Raw genomic sequence first — 18,189 nt, 5'->3', positions numbered from 1 at the left:
AACATCGATGTCATCGATGTTTACTTATTGTGCGATGTATCGATGTTTTTTTTTATCAAACACACATATCAAATTTTCGTAGAAAACTTGTGGAAAATGCAATTTTTCATTTAAAATGAATGCAGTACAGTAAATATGTGATAAGTGGAAAACGAGTGATACGTGCAGGCAACTGAAGTGAAACGGTGAGTTGTGCGGTGAAACTTTTACAAATTTAATGCAATGACAGCATTTGTAAGAAATGGGTGCGGATGTGTGTGGGAGTGCGGTCGACATTTGAGAGACTGCGACAGATAGCAGCTCGAATGTGTATTATTATCTTGTTTGGTGTGTGTTATTTCTGACGCTTCACCCAATACTTATGACTAGTGCTAATGCTAATTAGCTGCAGGTGAAAATACAAAAAAAGTCTACAAAAGCAACGATTTATGTATGCATTCCTAGTACGTGTGTGTGTGTTAGTGGATATTTCCAAGCCGTTAGGCGTGCTCAAAAGGAATAGTGACACAATTTGCAATCGAAACCCGTTATGGTGACCCGTTTACCTTGTGCCGTTTTGTTGCTGCCTCAAAAAAAGCGAAAACTCTTCTATGCTCACGGGGACAACAATCTTCAGATATAAACAACAACAACAGGTTAATGTTTAGCTTCTCTGGCAGGTAGAATGTACTCACTCTTCTCTCTCTCTTTCTTTCTTTTGCTCTCTGCTTTGGCAGGAAGCTTTTTTGCAAGGGCGCTTTTTTGACACTCGATCAATCACTCTCAAACTTTCGCAGTGCAAACAAAACTGCATTCAAGATTCGAAACCTGCATTTCTTTGGATTGAAGTTATTTTGTTCTTTATCCAAACAAATAAAACAAAATTCAGGTTTATTTTCGGGTTGCTTGTGTGTGTGTTTTTTTTTTTTTTTTTGCATATTTATGAGGCAGAGGCACCTTTCTTGGAAAACAGGTTCTCCTTTTTTTGGCAACGGAACATCTTTCACTCTTTCCAAGAACAACTCTCCAAGACGCGACGGACGCCGACGGTTACAAAGTTTACGCAACAAGCGACAATAGCGGTCGCTGGCCTCTGGGCTCAACAAGTTTGCCAAAAAAGAAACCCCGAGAGCATCCATTTTGGAAACCAGATACAGATACCGAGAACTACCCATCGATGCTCGCTGGCTGCTGGGAAGCGGTTTCGTTTCAGTTGTTCGCCCAAAGCTCCCCAGATCAAAACGTTTCCCGGTCAAACGGTCAAAGATACTTCCACCAGTATAATGCGTAGTTGTTTAAGACAGAAGGTTTTGCTGGCGGTACTGCTCGGATTCCTCTTGAGCCCGGCGGAGCCTGCCAGTCTGTTGACCAGCTACCTACCCGCCTCCATGCAGGCCCTGGCCTACTACATCGACCTGCTTCAGTACGAGCCGCTTTCCAGCACCACCATAGAGCCGCCATTCAACGCAAATGGCTCTGACATGGAATCTAATGGCGGGAGCTCTACGACACCATTGCCTCCAACGCCCACGCCCACGGCCATTAAGCCAAAAACCACAACCCGGCGTCCAGGAGGCTCGGGTTCGGGCTCTGGCTGGTGGCAACCGCCCAGTTGGTGGGAGACACCGCAACGAACATCGACCACGGAGCGCCCAACCTCGGCTCCCACGCCACCGCACAGGCCGGCGCTGTTTGCACCCTCCCCAGAGCCGACGCTCGAGGGTCATGCCCTTTTCAATGAAATCGGAGATGATGCGGACTTTGACAAGCTACCCCTTTCTCTGATACGCGACATCCAGAGCGAGGTACGGCACGATGACTTCACAAACGATGTCGAATCGCTGGACAACTTTCTGCGCCTGTACGACGACAACTACGGGCGTGCGGCCTTTGACTTTGAGTCGGCCATGGACCGCTGGAGTACCACTTCGACGGCAGGCAAAAAGCGGGTGCCGCCCACCAAGCCCTACGTAGACTTTCTGCTGGTCTACGACCTGCTCAAGCGAGACGCTAAGGCAGCCAATCTCAGCAAGTACGAGGGCTACTCCCAGGATCTGCTCGAGCAGCTTTCCGATCTGTCCAATGCCTCGGCGGCCAGGCAGCTGCACACGATGTTCCAGAGAATGCTGGATCGCGGGGACATCCAGCGCAGTGATGTGGTGGCTCGTGTCCAGGGCATTGTCAAAGATCTAGGCAACCCCAATAGTGCCACCTCCAAGGCGCTGTTCTTTATACCCAGCATGCAGTTCTTACCCTAAGCCTAAGTATATCTAAGCCATAATAAAAACGAGGAACATATTAGCCTCTCCTATGCGTGTACCCTCACCTACACACCCTGGCCCGATCTCCCACCCGGCAGTAGGAAGTGGGATAACAATTGGGTGGGCTTTGATGTTTTGGTTGCTTAACAAATCCTAAGCGAGGTAACACTTGCTATGTAGAATTTGCACGAGTGACTAGATACAAACATCGTGCTTCATGCTTTACTAAGCAATAAAATATCATCAATTATACTAAACCAGTTGTATAATTTCATCTGTGGGATCTTTTTCAGCTGTTACGCATATACAAATTAGCCAATCCTTTTGATAATCGAAAAACGTATCCAAAAAGCCCAAAAGTCCAAAACAGCAGTAAACTGAAAAGCACATACTGTACCAATATGTAATTAAGTTAATGACATCAATAGTAGGTACATATTAATAGAACAAAGTCGTTATAGTTGTTACGATTAACATGTTACATTTTTCGGATACTGGAGATAGCCTACATTGCTTGTTTTAGTCATTTTTCCAGACTCTTTCATGGTTTGTTTTAGTAACGCAACTTTGTGCTACTGTAAACGATTATTATTGCGTTAATTTCTATATTGATTGAAAAGGTCGTATTTCACTACACTTCAACTGAGAGACTGTGATACCAGCTATAACGAGAGGGAGCGTTGTGAGTCGCAGTAGTGGCCCGACTCTACTTGTCCAAATTTTGTTTGCTGTAGCTTTTATAGTCTCTGAAATCTAGGCGCTCAACAAGACGCACGGACGGACAGACGGACAGATGGCTATATGGACTCTGAATTTGATACTTTATGGGGTCCTTAACGTTTCCTTCTGTGCGTTACACACATCCACTTCGACCACAAAACTTATATATCCGTAAACTCTTCGAGTACCGGGTATAAAAACCGCAATATGCAATATTGCATAGGGAAATATATGAATCAGATTTATGTGTGTGAACCAAAAAACGATGGTTGGTGCACCAACAGGAACATCCTGTTCATGTACTGGTTTTGAGTATATGACGGGCAGAGAACTGCAACAAGCCAAAGGCACTTAAGGTGCCGTGTAAATGTAAAGTGATTTTGACACCCGGTGTTTCTAACCACCGGACAACTGAGTGTACATTACAATAATGCACTAGTGTTTGGACAAGTAACAGAAGTGAGTAGGAAGCTGTGTGCATGAGTGTGTGTGGCATACGTTGACGCATCGGAGTCGAAAGAAAGATGGGGTGAAGAGGGAAGCACAAAATGTATAGAGTGTCTTGGGTGTTAGGTGTTTTTTTTTTGCAAGCCTTCGCTTTGTTGCTTTTTTTAGTACCTGCTGCGGGAAAAACGTCGCTTAGTCGAAATATGAAAATTTCGACAAGCACGAAGACTTAATTTTATTTTTACCGTTGAAATTGTTCTCCAAGCTGAAAACGTGAGGCGTGCGACGCTGCAATGCCGAGAAGGAAGCCGAGCCGACGAGGAGCACCCTACTACTGGTGGAACGAAGAGATCGGCCAGATCAGAAAAGCATGCCTACGGTTCAGGAGGTGCTACCAGAGAGCGCGGGGTCGCCCAGAGTTCGATCTCCGTGCAGCCAAGCGTCCTGCTTTAAGCAGATATGTGAGGAGGCGGGTGTAAGCCCTTGGGGGACGGCAAGAAGATCAGAAGCCAGGAAACGCCGGAAGTAAAAGGCCCGACGCTACTTCGTAGCATCGTGGAGGCACTTTTCCCACAGCATCCACACCAGGATGGGAGTTCTTCGCGCCAAGACCACGAACTGTGGCAGCCGATTTCCGCAGAGGAGGTGAAGACAGCCATCCGGAGAGTCGGAGATAAGAAGGCCCCAGGACCAGACGGGATCCCCAACAAGGCCTTAAAGCTTGGAGCAACCACCACAACGGAGGTATTTGTAGACACCTACAACAGATGCCTAAGGGAAGGAGTTTTTCCCAATCAGTGGAAGGTGCAGTCGGTAAAGTCTTGGAGAGGTCTTGTACACTAGACTACTAGCAGTGATCGAAGAGATGGAAGCTCTGTCAGAGTCCCAGTATGGATTCCGGAAGTCCAGATCTACGGTCGACGCCATCAGAGCGGTCACCGACATCGCATCTAAGGCGATCGAGGGAACCCGATGGAGATTTGGCGCGATTTTACCAAATTTGGTGCGGTTGTGACCCTGGACATCCATAATGCGTTCAACTCGGCGAACTGGACCCGGATCAAGGAGACCCTCGGAAGAATAGGAATCCCCACCTACCTGCTCCGGATAATAGACATTTATCTGTTAGAGGGGTACTGAGGTACGAAACGGAAGAAGGACCGAAGCTCTACAAGGTGAGGGGTCAGTACTAGGACCTCTTCTGTGGAACATAATGTACGACGACGTCCTGAGAATCCAGCTTCCGCAGGGATGCCAGCTAATTTGCTTTGACGACCTAGCACTGGTCGTAGTGGCCAAGGAGCTCCAGACGATAGAGGCGACGACGAGTGAGGCAGTCCGGATCGTGTCCAGATGAATGGAGAGTGCATAGGCAACCCATCCCCGTGAAGTAATACTTTGCGGTGATCCCGCGGGGAATGAGGTGCGTAGCTGTGTGTAGTGAGTTTAGATGGGAAGCCCCGGAGGGGTAGTCCAGTTCGTTGACTGGTACGGGCCGGTCACGTCTTTTAAAGATTCTTACACACCATGGCGTATTCATGGAAAAAAAGTGTGTGTCTTTGCTTTGCTTAGCCTGGCACCGGCACACACTTTTCGTTTAGTGTGAGTAGGGTGGCAAAAAGTGACATACTTGCAGTTCTCTGATGACGGGGGCTTTTTAAAGTCTTTGGTTTGAGAAGTACTTCAATGTGTTATCGATAAATGGCGCCCCCATTAATCGTTATTGGCAATTTGTTGCTGTTTCTACCGCTGCACGTCTCCATCAGCTGCTCTGGCTGGTCTTTCGCGCGCGACGTCAACACACACGCAAGTGAACGCTCTCTCTCCCTTCCATTTGGCTGTAACGCTCTCTCCTCTCTCAATGGGTGGTGGGTTGATTTTTTGCAAGCGCTGCTTTGGACGCGCTCTCCAAATTTCATTTCATTTGCTGTTTTGCTGCGCGTAGTACCGCGACGCTCGCGAATAGTCTCATTTATTCAGTTTGCCATTTGCTGTTCAAATTCATTAAACGTCAAGTGATTTTAAAATTAAATTCGGCGGAGAGGAAAAGAAAAATGCATACCTTTTATGCCTAGCCATAGCCATCCGACTTGAAGATTGAAGATTGCGTTTCAGTGTGTTCAGTGTCCGATGGAAAGAGGAAGTTATTGATTTGTGAGAAAGTTGCAACCTGCAAGCAAACAGGCAAGGCAAGGCAGGGCAACAACATAGAAAGTTTTCTTTTCTTTCGTTCGTTCGTTCGTTCGTTCGGCGGCTGTAATGCTGTGAAGCATCACTGGAATGGAAAACCTTAACTTTGCACGCACGCCGCAATTTCTGCGCAAAGTTATCAACGAGGCGCGCAGGTAAGGGAAAAACAACAATATCAAACATAGAGAGGTAGGAGGGAGGAAGGTTGGAAAAGTCAAGCAACCCACCACCAAGAAATCACCACCCACCCGCACACACCACACACTGCGGAACGCGACAGAGAGACACAGACACCCTGTACGCTAAAGATGGACATGCCCGTCGTCTAGCCTCTCTCTCTGTGGTTTGTTATGGTCTGGTCTAGTCTGCTGTTGTATATTGCACCTTACAGGTTTGACTTGTTTTCCTTTAAGACCTGTGCCCATTCTTGGAAACATTGGGGGGTCGCAGCAGAAGCAGCAGCCCAGCAGCGTCTTATGTAACTTTAGCCTGCAGACGTCAATGGCTGGCAGTTCGAGGTCCTCCTGAGCCAGGCCCTCTGCATTCACTGCTGTGCCCCTTCTGTGCGCCGCACACGCGCCACTTCAGGCGACCGCAAACAAAAGCAAGAGACAACAAAGACGGAAAGCAGTAAACCAAACCAATTCTCGTTGGGCTAACCAAAAATCTGGATACCCTTAGGAAACTCCAAAGAAATCCAAAAATGTACATCGAATTTAAAAAATACTCGTATCGCACTTATTGGTTTCAAATCAATTAAGGAAGTGATTAGATAAGTTCGAATTTTTGTTAACTTCCTATCCAGTTACAAATTCTGCTTCTTTTAGGTTAATTGAATATAATACTTTATGTATTATTACAGTCAATACTCAAAGGTATTATAGGGATAAATAGATATAATTATAGTATTTTATATGTGCATAGTAGCTGTGGGCAAGTCCTTGCTCGCATCGCTCTCACATGATGCGGTTCAACTCGAGACGCACAATTGAATGCTGCAAAAGAGAGGATAGTTAAAGACTGATCCGAGTGCGAAAATCCTGTCCACCGCTGATTTATAGTATACCAACGTGGCATGCACTATAGAGTATTCCATACCGCATGGTGTACTGTACCCCTTTCCTTTCGACCATCCATACCCACACTCACACATCCTATCCTTTCCATTGTCTTTCTTTGTGCTATGGCACATACCCATTACCCATAGCCGGCGGATATCATTTCGTAATAAATGTACCAGCAATGACGGGGCCAAGAGCCAGTCCTCATCCCCCTTCCGTCAGCTCCTCTCGTTTCATTTTTCCGAAGAAAAGTCTTTGTTCGTATTAATAATTTGGCTCCTCTTGACTTTGTCCCCATCTATGTCAATGGGCTGTGCGCTATCGAGCCCAAGGCGACAGCTCTTTCCCGTACTTATCTGAAAGCTGAATGAAAATACATCCATACATATGTATGTATGCGTGGGTGTTGTCCCATTTTACACCCTAGCTAGGGGGCGGGGGCGGGGACATGCTTCTGGTAATGGTGCAGCTTCCGTTGAAGCGTGCCACCGATATGTACGAGGGCGGTCCGATATAAAGTTGGCCTATCTAAGAAAAAATACGTTTATTTTTCATTATTCTTTTTTATTTGTCTACATAATCTTTGTTGAGCTCTATATACTTTTTCCGGAATTTCTCCCTTTGTTATCCCTTCCAAAAAATTGGATTTCATACCCAAGTGATCACTCAAAATAGAAACCACTTAGCCATTTAGTTGCCTATGGCTTTCAGAATATCTTGCAAATTCAATATCTGATCGGCCAAAACCATATCGTGAATTTTTTTTAAATTTCTTCGGGTATGGGACCATAACTAGGAGTCCAGGATGTGCGTCATTGTTTGTGCTTGTACGGGCACAACCAAATACAGTTCACCAGTTTTTTACCATTTGAATCGATGGAGAAGAGATCCCACAATATTTAGCAAGCTTTTCCTTGATTTCAGTGGTGGGTTTTTTCCAAAAAAAATAATTCTTAACCAGCACACGAAATTCACATTTTTTTTCTAAAAATGCAAAAGTTACCTTAAACTCCCGCCAAAACGAACACGGTTGGAAAAACCGCCTGAAACTATTTCATCAATCAGCTGGGAGAAAATACTAATCAAATAAAATATGGGTGGTTAGAAATGTTTTCTTTTTGTAAGGTCGATTACTTTTTAGTCCGCCCTCGTACGTATAATAAATATATATTTGAATATTTCTTTGGCAGATGTACACATACATATGGGAGTCGTTATTCCCATCGTCATATACGCATATAGACCGGGTGATGCATGCTTTTCCACACAATCGGATGGCAGGCAGCATCTCTTCTCTTCTTCCTTTCTCTTTCTATCCGCTCAGTAACATGCTGCTGATACCCTTTATTGTGTGCACCTATAAAGTTGTCAAATATGTATTTATTCAATCATTTTCTGAGATGTGAAAGCATAAAGCTAAGCAGCATAATCACAAATTTTTAAATGAAATATTTGATATTTGGTTCCGTGAGTCATCAATGTATATTAAATTTGCTGGGTTGGAAGTTGAATCATAATTGTTTTCCACAATTCCTCCTATTTGAATTCGAGGGTAATGGGTATCCAGAAGTACCTAGTAGACACTTCCAGCATCTGTTTGTTGTGATGACCTAATTGTGTGAACAAATAGTAATAAAAAAAGAAACTACTTTTTGGGGGGCGATTGAAATAAAGAAACTATTACATTTTATCGATCAATGTGAACACATGCTAATCGATATAGCAGCTGCTTGACAATCGTTGAGGCATGGAGAATCGTAGGGTCAAGGCCAAAGATCCATAGGCATTCCCACCACTCCATCATCCAATTGTTTATGAATTAATTAACGAAACATTCCACAATAAATTTATTTTTCTTGTGTTCCTTTTACTCGCTCTTCTGCAGATCGTTTATACACACCGCCCCATCCGCTGGGGGACAGCATCCAGAGGAGGCATCAACACCACCACCACGCGACGAAATGGAACTCGCCCACACACTGACCCTCAATGAGGCGGCTATGAAGCAGCTGCCCGAGGCAAAGCGGCCGGTGTTCGAGCTGGAGTGGCTGCGGTACCTGGAGAAGTCGCTGCCCCATGTGGCCAAACACGAGATCAAGGCCAACCAGAAGAAGTTGGTCCAGCAGCTGTCCGAGCGCATCCAGGGAGCCCCTGGTCCGCCCATGCGGAAGCTGATAGCCGGCGCACTGGCCACCCTCTTCTCGGTGGGCGACACCTTCATGCTCTTCGACACGGTGAATGCCTGCAATGACATACTCAAGAACAAGGATGATTCGCCCAGCTATCTGCCCACCAAGCTGTAAGATATATCAATCGATGCCAAATAAAATCCCATTTTGATTCTATTCTACTCCCGCCGGTTCTTCAGCGCTGCCATTTGCGTCTTGGGCTCGATGTACGAAAAGCTCGGCAGGATGATGGGCAGAACCTATGAGGACACTGTCCAGATACTCATTCGCACCCTGAAGAACGCCGAGTCGCAAGCGCGGATCGAGATCATGCACACCCTGGAGAAGGTCAGCGCCGGCATGGGCACGGCCATTGCCAACGTACACAAGGACATCTACAAGGCGGCCAAGCACTGCCTGCTCGACCGAGTAATGGCCGTGCGCGTGGCCGCCGCCCGCTGCATACTCAAGATGATATACAGTGCCCCGTTCCTCTACCAGACGGAGCTGGAGAGCCTGGGAACGCTCTGCTTTCGCGCCTTTGACGGGAGCAACTACGAGGTGCGCTGTGCGGTGGCCCAACTGCTGGGCACGCTGCTGGCCTACACCCAGCAGCTGGCGGAGGCGGCCCAGAACAAGAAAGCAAATCAGGCAGTTGTCCTGCAGGCGGGCAAGGGAGCCACGCAGCGTCTGGTGTCGCTGGACGAGGCGCTGGGCATTCTGATGTCGGGATTCCTGCGGGGCGGAGCCTCCTTCCTCAAGGGAACCGGGGAGATCATCAAGGGCAGCTCCGGAGTGAATCGGGAGGTGCGTGTGGGCGTCACCCATGCCTACGTGGTGTTTGTCCAGTTCATGGGCAGCGTCTGGCTTGAGCGCCAGTTGAGCGTGTTCCTGGCCCACGTCCTGGATCTGGTGGCCAATCCGAAGGCGGCCTGCTCGCACGTGGATGCCGTCTACTCGCGCAAGTGCATAAACTTCATTCTGCGCTCGACGATCGGCAAGATGCTGGGGGAGAAGGCCCAGACGGCCGCCTGCAAGGAGCTCATCCACATGGTGGCGAAGCAGATGAGCTCGATCGACTTCAATCCGGAGAACGCCAAGGACTCCAACCAGGAGACCCTCTTCAGCCAGCACCTGCTCGTGTGCGCCCTTCAGGAGCTGAGCTCCCTCTTCATTTGCCTGGGCACCACGGCCCAGAACCTGCTTGGGGATCAGTCCCTGCAGACAATCGACGCCACCTGCGCGGTGCTGGTCCATCCGTGCGCCGCCGCTCGACTGGCGGCCGCCTGGTGCCTGCGCTGCTGCTGCGTGGCCGTACCCAGCCAGATCACGCCTCTCATCGACCGCTTCATCGAGGCCATTGAGCAGATGCGCTCCTCCCCAGAGGCCATCGCCGGCTACAGCTGCGCCCTGGCGGCCATTTTGGGCAGCGTACGCTACTCCCCGCTGGGCATACCCCACACCAAGGGCAAGGTGGTCTTCAACTGTGCCGAGGAGCTGCTGCGCTCCGCCTCCCAGAATAGCCGCATGTCGCTGCACCGCACCCAGGCCGGCTGGCTGTTGATCGGGGCAATCATGACCCTGGGATCGCCGGTGGTCAAGGGTCTGCTGCCGCGCATGCTGCTCCTGTGGCGCAACTCCTTCCCTCGATCCAACAAGGAGCTCGAGTCGGAGAAGGCCCGCGGCGATGCCTTCACCTGGCAAGTGACGCTCGAGGGGCGCGCCGGTGCCCTCTCTGTGATGCACAGCTTCCTGCTCAATTGTCCGGAACTGGTCAGCGAGGACATCACCCGACGGCTACTCACTCCCATCGAGAGTGCTCTGGCAATGCTGGTCAAGTGAGTACACATCCAGATCCAGATCTCGTCTACCTTCCCCCTCTCAGCTCTTCGTTATGTGCGAATTAATAATTAACAATGCTTCTCCCCGCAGTTTGGCCACTATCCTCAAGAGCTATGGCACCCAATTGAAGGCTCCGGCGGCCATGGTGCGACTACGCCTCTTCGAGACGCTGACTCTGCTGCCGCCCAATGCGTTGGAGGCCTCCTACACGCATCTCCTCCGCATGCTCGTCTCGGAGTTCACGCTCTCGGACAACGCGGCCAACACCACCAACTCTCTGCTGCGCACGCTCTGTCATGGCGATGATTCCATTATTCTGGGCACCTGGCTCCAGGAGACCAACCATCGCACCATCGAGGATCAGGTGGGTTTTCCAGCTAGCCAGAAAGAAAGAGAGAAAGGCAAGCTCTTCTGGGGTTTCTGTAGGGTTTCCTGTGTATCCATCCTGTGTTCCTGGTGTGCTAACATATCTCTTTCCTTTGAACCCTTTCTCCTTTACTCTCTCTCTCTCTCTCTCTCTCTCTCTCTCTCTCTACTCTCTGCAATTCCCAAATGCATTCCCAAAGATGGAGCCCAATCGCAAAGTCGATGGCGAGCATGTAAGTGGATTTGCGACGATCGATGCACGTGTTCATTCGTTTGTTTATTTATTTTTTGAGAGAATCAGAGTCTATAAATTTAACAGATCAGATCCGGATTCCGGATCTACTTCTTTTGTTTTGCGTTACAATTTATCTTTTGCATGAACACAGAGGATGCCTCTCCTTCTCCTCAAAGCTTTTCTAACCCCTCTGTTGAGCTGTTTTAATAGCAGTACTGACATATTGCTGTTGAGTTTATTGTTGAGTATTATTTGCAGTAAAGCGGACGAACGATAGCAAGTTTCGACGTACATATGTACGTAGGCTGCTATTTACAGTTCGGCCCCAACTATGAATTCAAAGAACTTTGCTGATTGAAAATGGTTCTATTGTTTTTGTTTTTAAAAATATTCTCCAGGAAGATGACAAGTTTTTACCTATGTATTTGGATGGTTGGTTTTCATCAGGTCTCCAAAAATGTACGCCCATCAAACGGTTATTTAGCACTCAGAATTGATCTTCCTACTTTTCGCTATCATCTTTTAATTTCAATTTGAATATCGATATCGTACAATGCATTGAGTAAACCGTTTTCGCTTTTCTCAACCCTTATACACAAATACATTCCTAAATACTCGTATTTTATATAGCATATAGTATTATTTTCCTTTGTTATTATTAAACTACTCTATATGTGAGCCTAACTAATTGAAACACTTTGACTAATGACCCGCTCTTTCTGTTCCATTAGCTGCAGCCCAATAGTGCGGCTGGTTCGGGGGCACTGGAGCATGATCCCTGCTGCCTGTACCGCCCCAATTGGTATGCCCATGGAAACAGCGGCGGCAGCAACAGTGGCTCGACGACAAACTCTGGGCACGGCACTGGAAACTCTGGTGGCAGCGGCTCCGGCAACCTGCAGCTAATCAAAAAGGCTCAGCAGTGTCCCGGCCCCCTGCCGCTGGGCGTGGCTGTGATCGACATGTCCGTGACGCTGTACGGCACCATCTTCCCGAAGGTGGCCAACAAGCATCGGCTGCAAATGCTGGAGCACTTTGGCGAGTGCATCAAGCAGGCGAAGAGCAGCCGCCAGGAGGCGGTGCAGATGAACATCTTCACGGCTCTGCTGTGCGCGCTGAAGAATCTGACGGACAGCAAGACGAGCCTCGGCCAGGAGGATGTGCGGAGGAGCGCAACCGCCCTAATCGTCGCCTCGCTGACCAGCGCCAACTCCACCATACGCTGCGCGGGAGGCGAGGCTCTGGGAAGGCTGGCTCAGGTCGTGGGCGACTCGCACTTCACCGCCGAGCTGGCCCAGAACAGCTTCGACAAGCTCAAGTCGGCCAGGGATGTGGTCACACGCACGGGACACTCGCACGCCCTTGGCTGCTTACATCGCTATGTGGGCGGCATGGGCTCCTCGCAGCATCTCAGCACCAGTGTGTCCATTTTACTGGCCCTGGCCCAGGATAGCGCCTCGCCGGTTGTGCAGGTTTGGTCACTGTACGCCCTGGCCCAAATCGCCGACTCCGGCGGTCCCATGTTCCGCGGCTATGTCGAGGCGGCGCTCACGATGTCCCTCAAGCTGCTGCTTAGCGTTCCGCATGCCCACGTGGATGTGCACCAGTGTGTGGGCCGTGTGGTCAATGCCCTGATCACCACCGTGGGACCGGAGCTCCAAGGGAGTGCTGCCGGAGTCTGTGCCATGCGCGGCTCCTTCCTGTGCTCGGCCGCCCTGCTGCAGGCGCATGCGGACCCCCTGGTGCAGGCCGAGGCGATCGGCTGTCTGCAACAGCTGCATCTGTTCGCCTGCAAGTCCCTGCAGCTGGACTCGCTGGTGCCAACCCTGGTCAAGATGCTCGCCAGCAACTACTTCATCCTGCGAAAGGCGGCAGTCTCCTGCTTGCGCCAGCTGGCGCACCGCGAGGCGAAGGAAGTGTGCGAGCTGGCGCTTACCATAAGCCCGGAGCAGTGCCCGGACCTGGTGCTCACGGAGTACGGCCTGCCCGGACTGCTCTTCTCGATGCTGGACACCGAAACGGACGCCGAGATGCTGAAGAACATCCACGACACCTTGACCTCCATGCTGCAGATGCTGGCTGCGGATAACCTCAGCTCCTGGCTGAGTCTCTGCAAGAATGTGCTCACGGTGGCCGTGGAGGGGGGCCTGGCCGAGGATGGCCCCCCCACAGGGGGAGATCACGCGAACAAGGATCACACGTCGGGGCAGGAAGAGGACGACGACGAGGAGGAGGAGTATGCCGACGATGTGACCGAGTACAGGGCGGAGGAGAACACCTCCACACATCCGGCCGTCCAGCCCCGCTGGCCCACCCGCGTCTTTGCATCCCACTGCGTCCGGCGGATCATCTCCAGCTGCGAGGCCTCCAGCCCCATGCACTTTGACCTGCTGCAGGCCAAGGAGCAGCAGATGATCAAGTCCCGCGGCGACTACCTCATCCTCCACCTGGCGGAGCTGATTCGCATGTCCTTCATGGCGGCCACCTCCGACTCGGACCAGCTGCGGCTGGAGGGACTACGCACACTCCAGGAGATCATCGATCGCTTCGCCAACGTCCCCGAGCCCGAATTTCCCGGCCACCTGCTGCTCGAGCAGTTCCAGGCCCAGGTGGGGGCTGCACTGCGTCCCGCCTTTGCTCCAGACACGCCCTCCCATGTGACGGCCGCCGCCTGTGAGGTGTGCTCCGCGTGGATCGGGTCGGGAGTGGCGCGGGACATCAGCGACCTGAGGCGCGTCCACCAGCTGCTCGTGAGCTCCCTCAGCAAGCTGTACACGAAGACGAACAGCACCCAGCTGTACAACGAGTCCATGGCCACACTGGAGAAGCTGAGCATCCTCAAGGCATGGGCCGAAGTCTACATTGTCGCCATGATGGGCAACGGCAAGGCGCCAGCCTCCCTCCTCTCGCTGCAGTCACAGCAGGCGGTCCAGTCCCTGACCGGAGTGGAGGCGGAGGCGGAAGTGGACCCCGACACCACATCAGACAGCCGAGGCGAGAGTCTGCTGGGTCTGGTGCAGCCGGAGCTGCATAATCTGTCCACGCACTGGCTGAACGCCATGAAGGACCACGCTCTGCTGCTGCTGCCGGCCGAGTTTCAGTCGCAGCTGCCGCACGACGGTGGCGCCTTCTACACGACGGACACCATCAATTCCTCGAAGCCGCACTACATGACCAGCTGGCCCCCACTGCTGTATGCCTCGGCCCTTTGGCTGCGCGACGAGGGCTTTGCCCGGCACCAGGACACGGCCGCCAGCTCATCGGCGGAGTCCAACAACAATCATATAACGCACGGCTCCCTCTCGGCAGACCGCTTCCACATGATATTCGGGATCTGCATGGAGGCCCTGTGCAGCATGCGTAGCTCCGAGAAGCCCAAAAACATCGTCAGCTGCCTGCGATCCCTACACAGCATCTTCGACTCGACTTGGGCGCGCCAGCAGTTGATCAAGGATCGAGCCCTGACCATCGAACTGTGCCACGTGCTGCACCGCCAGATCCTGACGCGCGACGAGCTGCTGGTACAGCTGCTGTGCGTAGAGATCCTCAAGCAAACAATCCAGGCGGCGCGCGAGGATCTCGACAGCAGGCGCGACGACAACGCCAATTCGGAGGACAGCCTGCAGCTGGGGGAAGACAACTCGATGCAGCCCGGCAGCTCGCATGTGTACGCCGTGCTGGAGGTGTGCCTCTGCCTGTTCGTGCGCCAGATACCGAGCATGAACCCCACCAAGCAGAGTGGAACGGGGGGCCTTCAGTTGGACTATGCCTACGCCAAGTTCCACTCCACCGCCTCCTTCTTCTCCGTGCTGAGCGACGACAGTGGCCTGCTGGTTGCCAGTGGGCTGCAGTGCGTCGAACAGCTGCTAGACCTCTGCACGCCACGGGGAGCTCTCACCATTCTGCCCACCATCCTGTACATGACCACTAGCATCGTCAAGGAGATAGCCAACAAGTCCGCCATAGACAGCAGCATCTTGGCCAACACTAGTGCCGTGCAGGCCGCCCTTCAGTGCCTGCGCTCGGTCTGCGTGCATCGGTGGTCGCGGCAGCCGGACACCGCCGAGGACTGGCAGCAGCTGCTGCAGAGCGCCCTAGCCACGGTCATAGATCTCACAAAGACGGCCGGCGACAACGAGGAGCGAAAGGTTGACGAGGTCACCATGCTGCTGGCCATCGCCGTCTTCATTCTCCACACTCCAGCCTCCGTGGTGGCCGCGCCCTCGCTGCAGTATCCCTGCATTAACCACTTCCGGCAGTGTCTGCAGTCGGAGCACCTGTCGGTCAAACTGAAATGCATCGAGACCACGCGCTCCATCTTCGCCAAAGCGGAGCTCAAAACGGCCACCCCCTACATCCATGCCCTGGCGCCGCGCATCATCGAGTCCCTGTACGCGGAGTCCAGCAAGACGCCGACCAGCGAACTGGAGCTTCAAGTCACCCTGGAGAGCATTGTCACAGTGGAGCAGCTGATCGACCTGGCCGAGCCACAGCACCGTAAGTGCTCTCAAATAAGCCCATTAGTGCTCGCTCTCTCGAGTTGTTTGATCTTCTCTGTCTCTCTCCACTTGGGGTATTCCTGTTTGTCAAATCATGGCGGATTATTCTGGGATGGATCAGTTTGTCTTCTGTCTGAATTATTCCTAACGAATGGACCCAAAGTTGGTCCAGCGGCAGGTTACAGACTGCCATATGCGACTCCTTGCATCTGGAACTATTTACTTGACCCGAAATAAGGCCGAGCGATACAAAAAATTCGCCAAGCCCAATACACATTTTACGAGTAATTTAGTTAGTTTATTCGAATATAATAGATCAGAAATCAATTAAATATCGATTTCAATGGTTTTTGGTAGAAAACATTCCATTAAATGAAACACGGAAGAAAAGATAGAAAACATAAGAACAGATTTTCAAAAGTATCGTGTGATTTTAGTGACTAGAAAGATATATATCATTATATTTATCATTTCGACTGATAGACTTTAGTTTTCCTTAGTTTCATTATTTTTTTTTTTTTTAACAGCTGTAATCAGTTTAGGGTTTCGCTAGAGCTTCATTTTTTTGGTTTTATAACGGGAATACCCTCTACATAGTGTATAGCTTGTTTTGATTCAATGCGAATCGCGATAACCCCCTTCCTTCCCCTCTAGTTGACACTCACCATTGTCCGGCATCGGCATCTCACATCAACATTTGCATTTGCCGTTAAGCTGCGGCGCCATCTTGTTCTCTCTCTCTCTCTATCTCTCTCTTTGAATGCAGCCAAACAAAAATAATAATAATATAACAGCACATTTGCGAGACAAGATCAAGAGATTCGGTTATTATATATTTGCTCTTTTCTCTCCGTCTTCTCTTTTTAATCAATTCACAAATCATTTAAAACACTCACAAATTACAAATCAAAAAACAACTAAAACTAAACCCAAATTAAAACCGTTAGGAAACATGAACTTGCTACAAGGTAAATGAAAGAGCACGATCAAGAGAATGCACATGTTTCAAGCCACCCGCTCCCCACATTGCGTTTCCGAATTGTAAGACAGTTGGGCAGACAGGGGTTAAAACTGAAACTAAAGATAACTGGAATACGTGTAGATCTACAATCTTTATCCGTTCTACATACTTCAGTGACTATATCCGAGCTGCAACTGATTGAATTCGGTTCCCAGCCCGTGTCCCAATAATATTCGACAATAAAATTCGACCGATCCATACTCATACTTTAGAACTACACGAATCGAAGATAAAACTAGTTTAAAGCTAGTGAAAGTGGACTAGACAGTCTTTAATCGGACTGAAACGCATATCAACTGTCTTTTAGTTCGGAAGCACATTGTACTTTTATTGCACACTTAATGTTATTGCACAAACCCATAGAATAGAGGATGTGGAACGAATAGCTGTAGATGCTGTGCATAGACGGAATGACGCTTTAATTGTTGCATGTTTGATGGTCGTACATAATTATATTGCGGATAGCTGGAACCCAATGGGGTCGTACTTGTTGCATAGGACAGATGTTCAGTGTCCTCTTCAAGCATTCAAACAATATTAATCACTATTCTCTACCATATTCACAGACATACAAATGCTGACGTTACTGGTGCCTGTACTGATTGGTTTCCTGGCCGACCCCAGCCGGCTGAGAGCCGTAGCCAAGTACCAGCGTCAACTGCACGAGCAGGCCCTGCAATGGCTGCTCAAGATTGGACCGAAATATCCGCAGGAGTTCAAGGCACTGATGGGTCAGACCCCGGAGTTGCGCCAGAAACTGGAGGCAGCCATACGCAGTCAGCAGCAGTCAATCAACATTGCCCAGAAGGCATCGGAAGCCCAGAGGAACGGTCTCCTGGCCAAGCCACAGAAGCCGACCATCAAGCTGAAGACGGACTTCAGCAACTTCCAATGAACCTGAACGCGAACCGCCATCAGTTCCAGCTGCTCATGCAATGCTTCTTTGTGCTCTATTAGATCTACTTACAGTCTGCTACAGAAAATGCTTTGCAATGCAAATTATTAACATGTGCACTCTCCCTGGAGTTGTGCATTTGTTTTTTTGGCTATATGTACTCTTACTATAAACAGACACACACTCAAACACGCGATGAAAGTACCTACAACTTTATAAATTATATTTGTTAGCTATTATAATGAGTAATATACGATGCGATATAAAGTAAACAATAAACTTATAAAGGCAAGAACTCCTTCTCCTCCTTGAAGCTCATCACATCATACTCGCTGAGTGGAAATCGGTTGACATTTGCTTGGCTGTAATTTGTCTGCTTAGTGACTCCTCCTTAGGTCTTGCCCTATTATACGTGTCGACCAGAGGTCGTGGCAAAGTGCGGGGGACAGTAATCGAAGAGGTGTGTTTCAAGCATTGGCTCAGTGGAGTGGTGCCATGAAACAGT

At 50.0% G+C, this 18,189-nt stretch overlaps 2 protein-coding genes across 6 annotated transcripts; both read left to right on the top strand.

The window, feature by feature from the left end:
- The first annotated feature begins 53 nt into the window (after positions 1-53).
- On the top strand, positions 54-17,976 carry LOC111068948 (HEAT repeat-containing protein 5B). Of its 5 annotated transcripts, none has more exons than XM_022358758.2 (8): positions 54-185; positions 8,544-8,957; positions 9,027-10,664; positions 10,759-11,032; positions 11,235-11,267; positions 12,001-15,766; positions 16,716-16,736; positions 17,356-17,976. In XM_022358758.2, the coding sequence occupies exons 2-8, from the start codon at positions 8,620-8,622 to the stop codon at positions 17,682-17,684; spliced, it is 6,399 nt and encodes a 2,132-aa protein (XP_022214450.2). In that variant the 5' UTR covers positions 54-185; positions 8,544-8,619; the 3' UTR covers positions 17,685-17,976. The 5 variants fall into 5 exon arrangements, with proteins under 5 accessions (XP_022214450.2, XP_022214445.2, XP_022214447.2 ...); XM_022358753.2 differs by lacking the exon at positions 54-185 and adding an exon at positions 5,362-5,752; XM_022358755.2 differs by lacking the exons at positions 54-185; positions 11,235-11,267 and adding an exon at positions 5,362-5,752.
- LOC111068951 lies at positions 233-2,477 on the top strand. The gene has a single exon (XM_022358763.2). The coding sequence runs from the start codon at positions 1,263-1,265 to the stop codon at positions 2,235-2,237; it is 975 nt and encodes a 324-aa protein (XP_022214455.2). The 5' UTR covers positions 233-1,262; the 3' UTR covers positions 2,238-2,477.
- Positions 17,977-18,189: the final 213 nt, after the last annotated feature.

Source organism: Drosophila obscura, unplaced genomic scaffold, assembly GCF_018151105.1.
Source record: "Drosophila obscura isolate BZ-5 IFL unplaced genomic scaffold, ASM1815110v1 contig_4, whole genome shotgun sequence".
NCBI classification, from domain to species: Eukaryota; Metazoa; Arthropoda; class Insecta; order Diptera; family Drosophilidae; genus Drosophila; species Drosophila obscura.
This window is presented reverse-complemented; position numbering and strand designations above follow the sequence as displayed.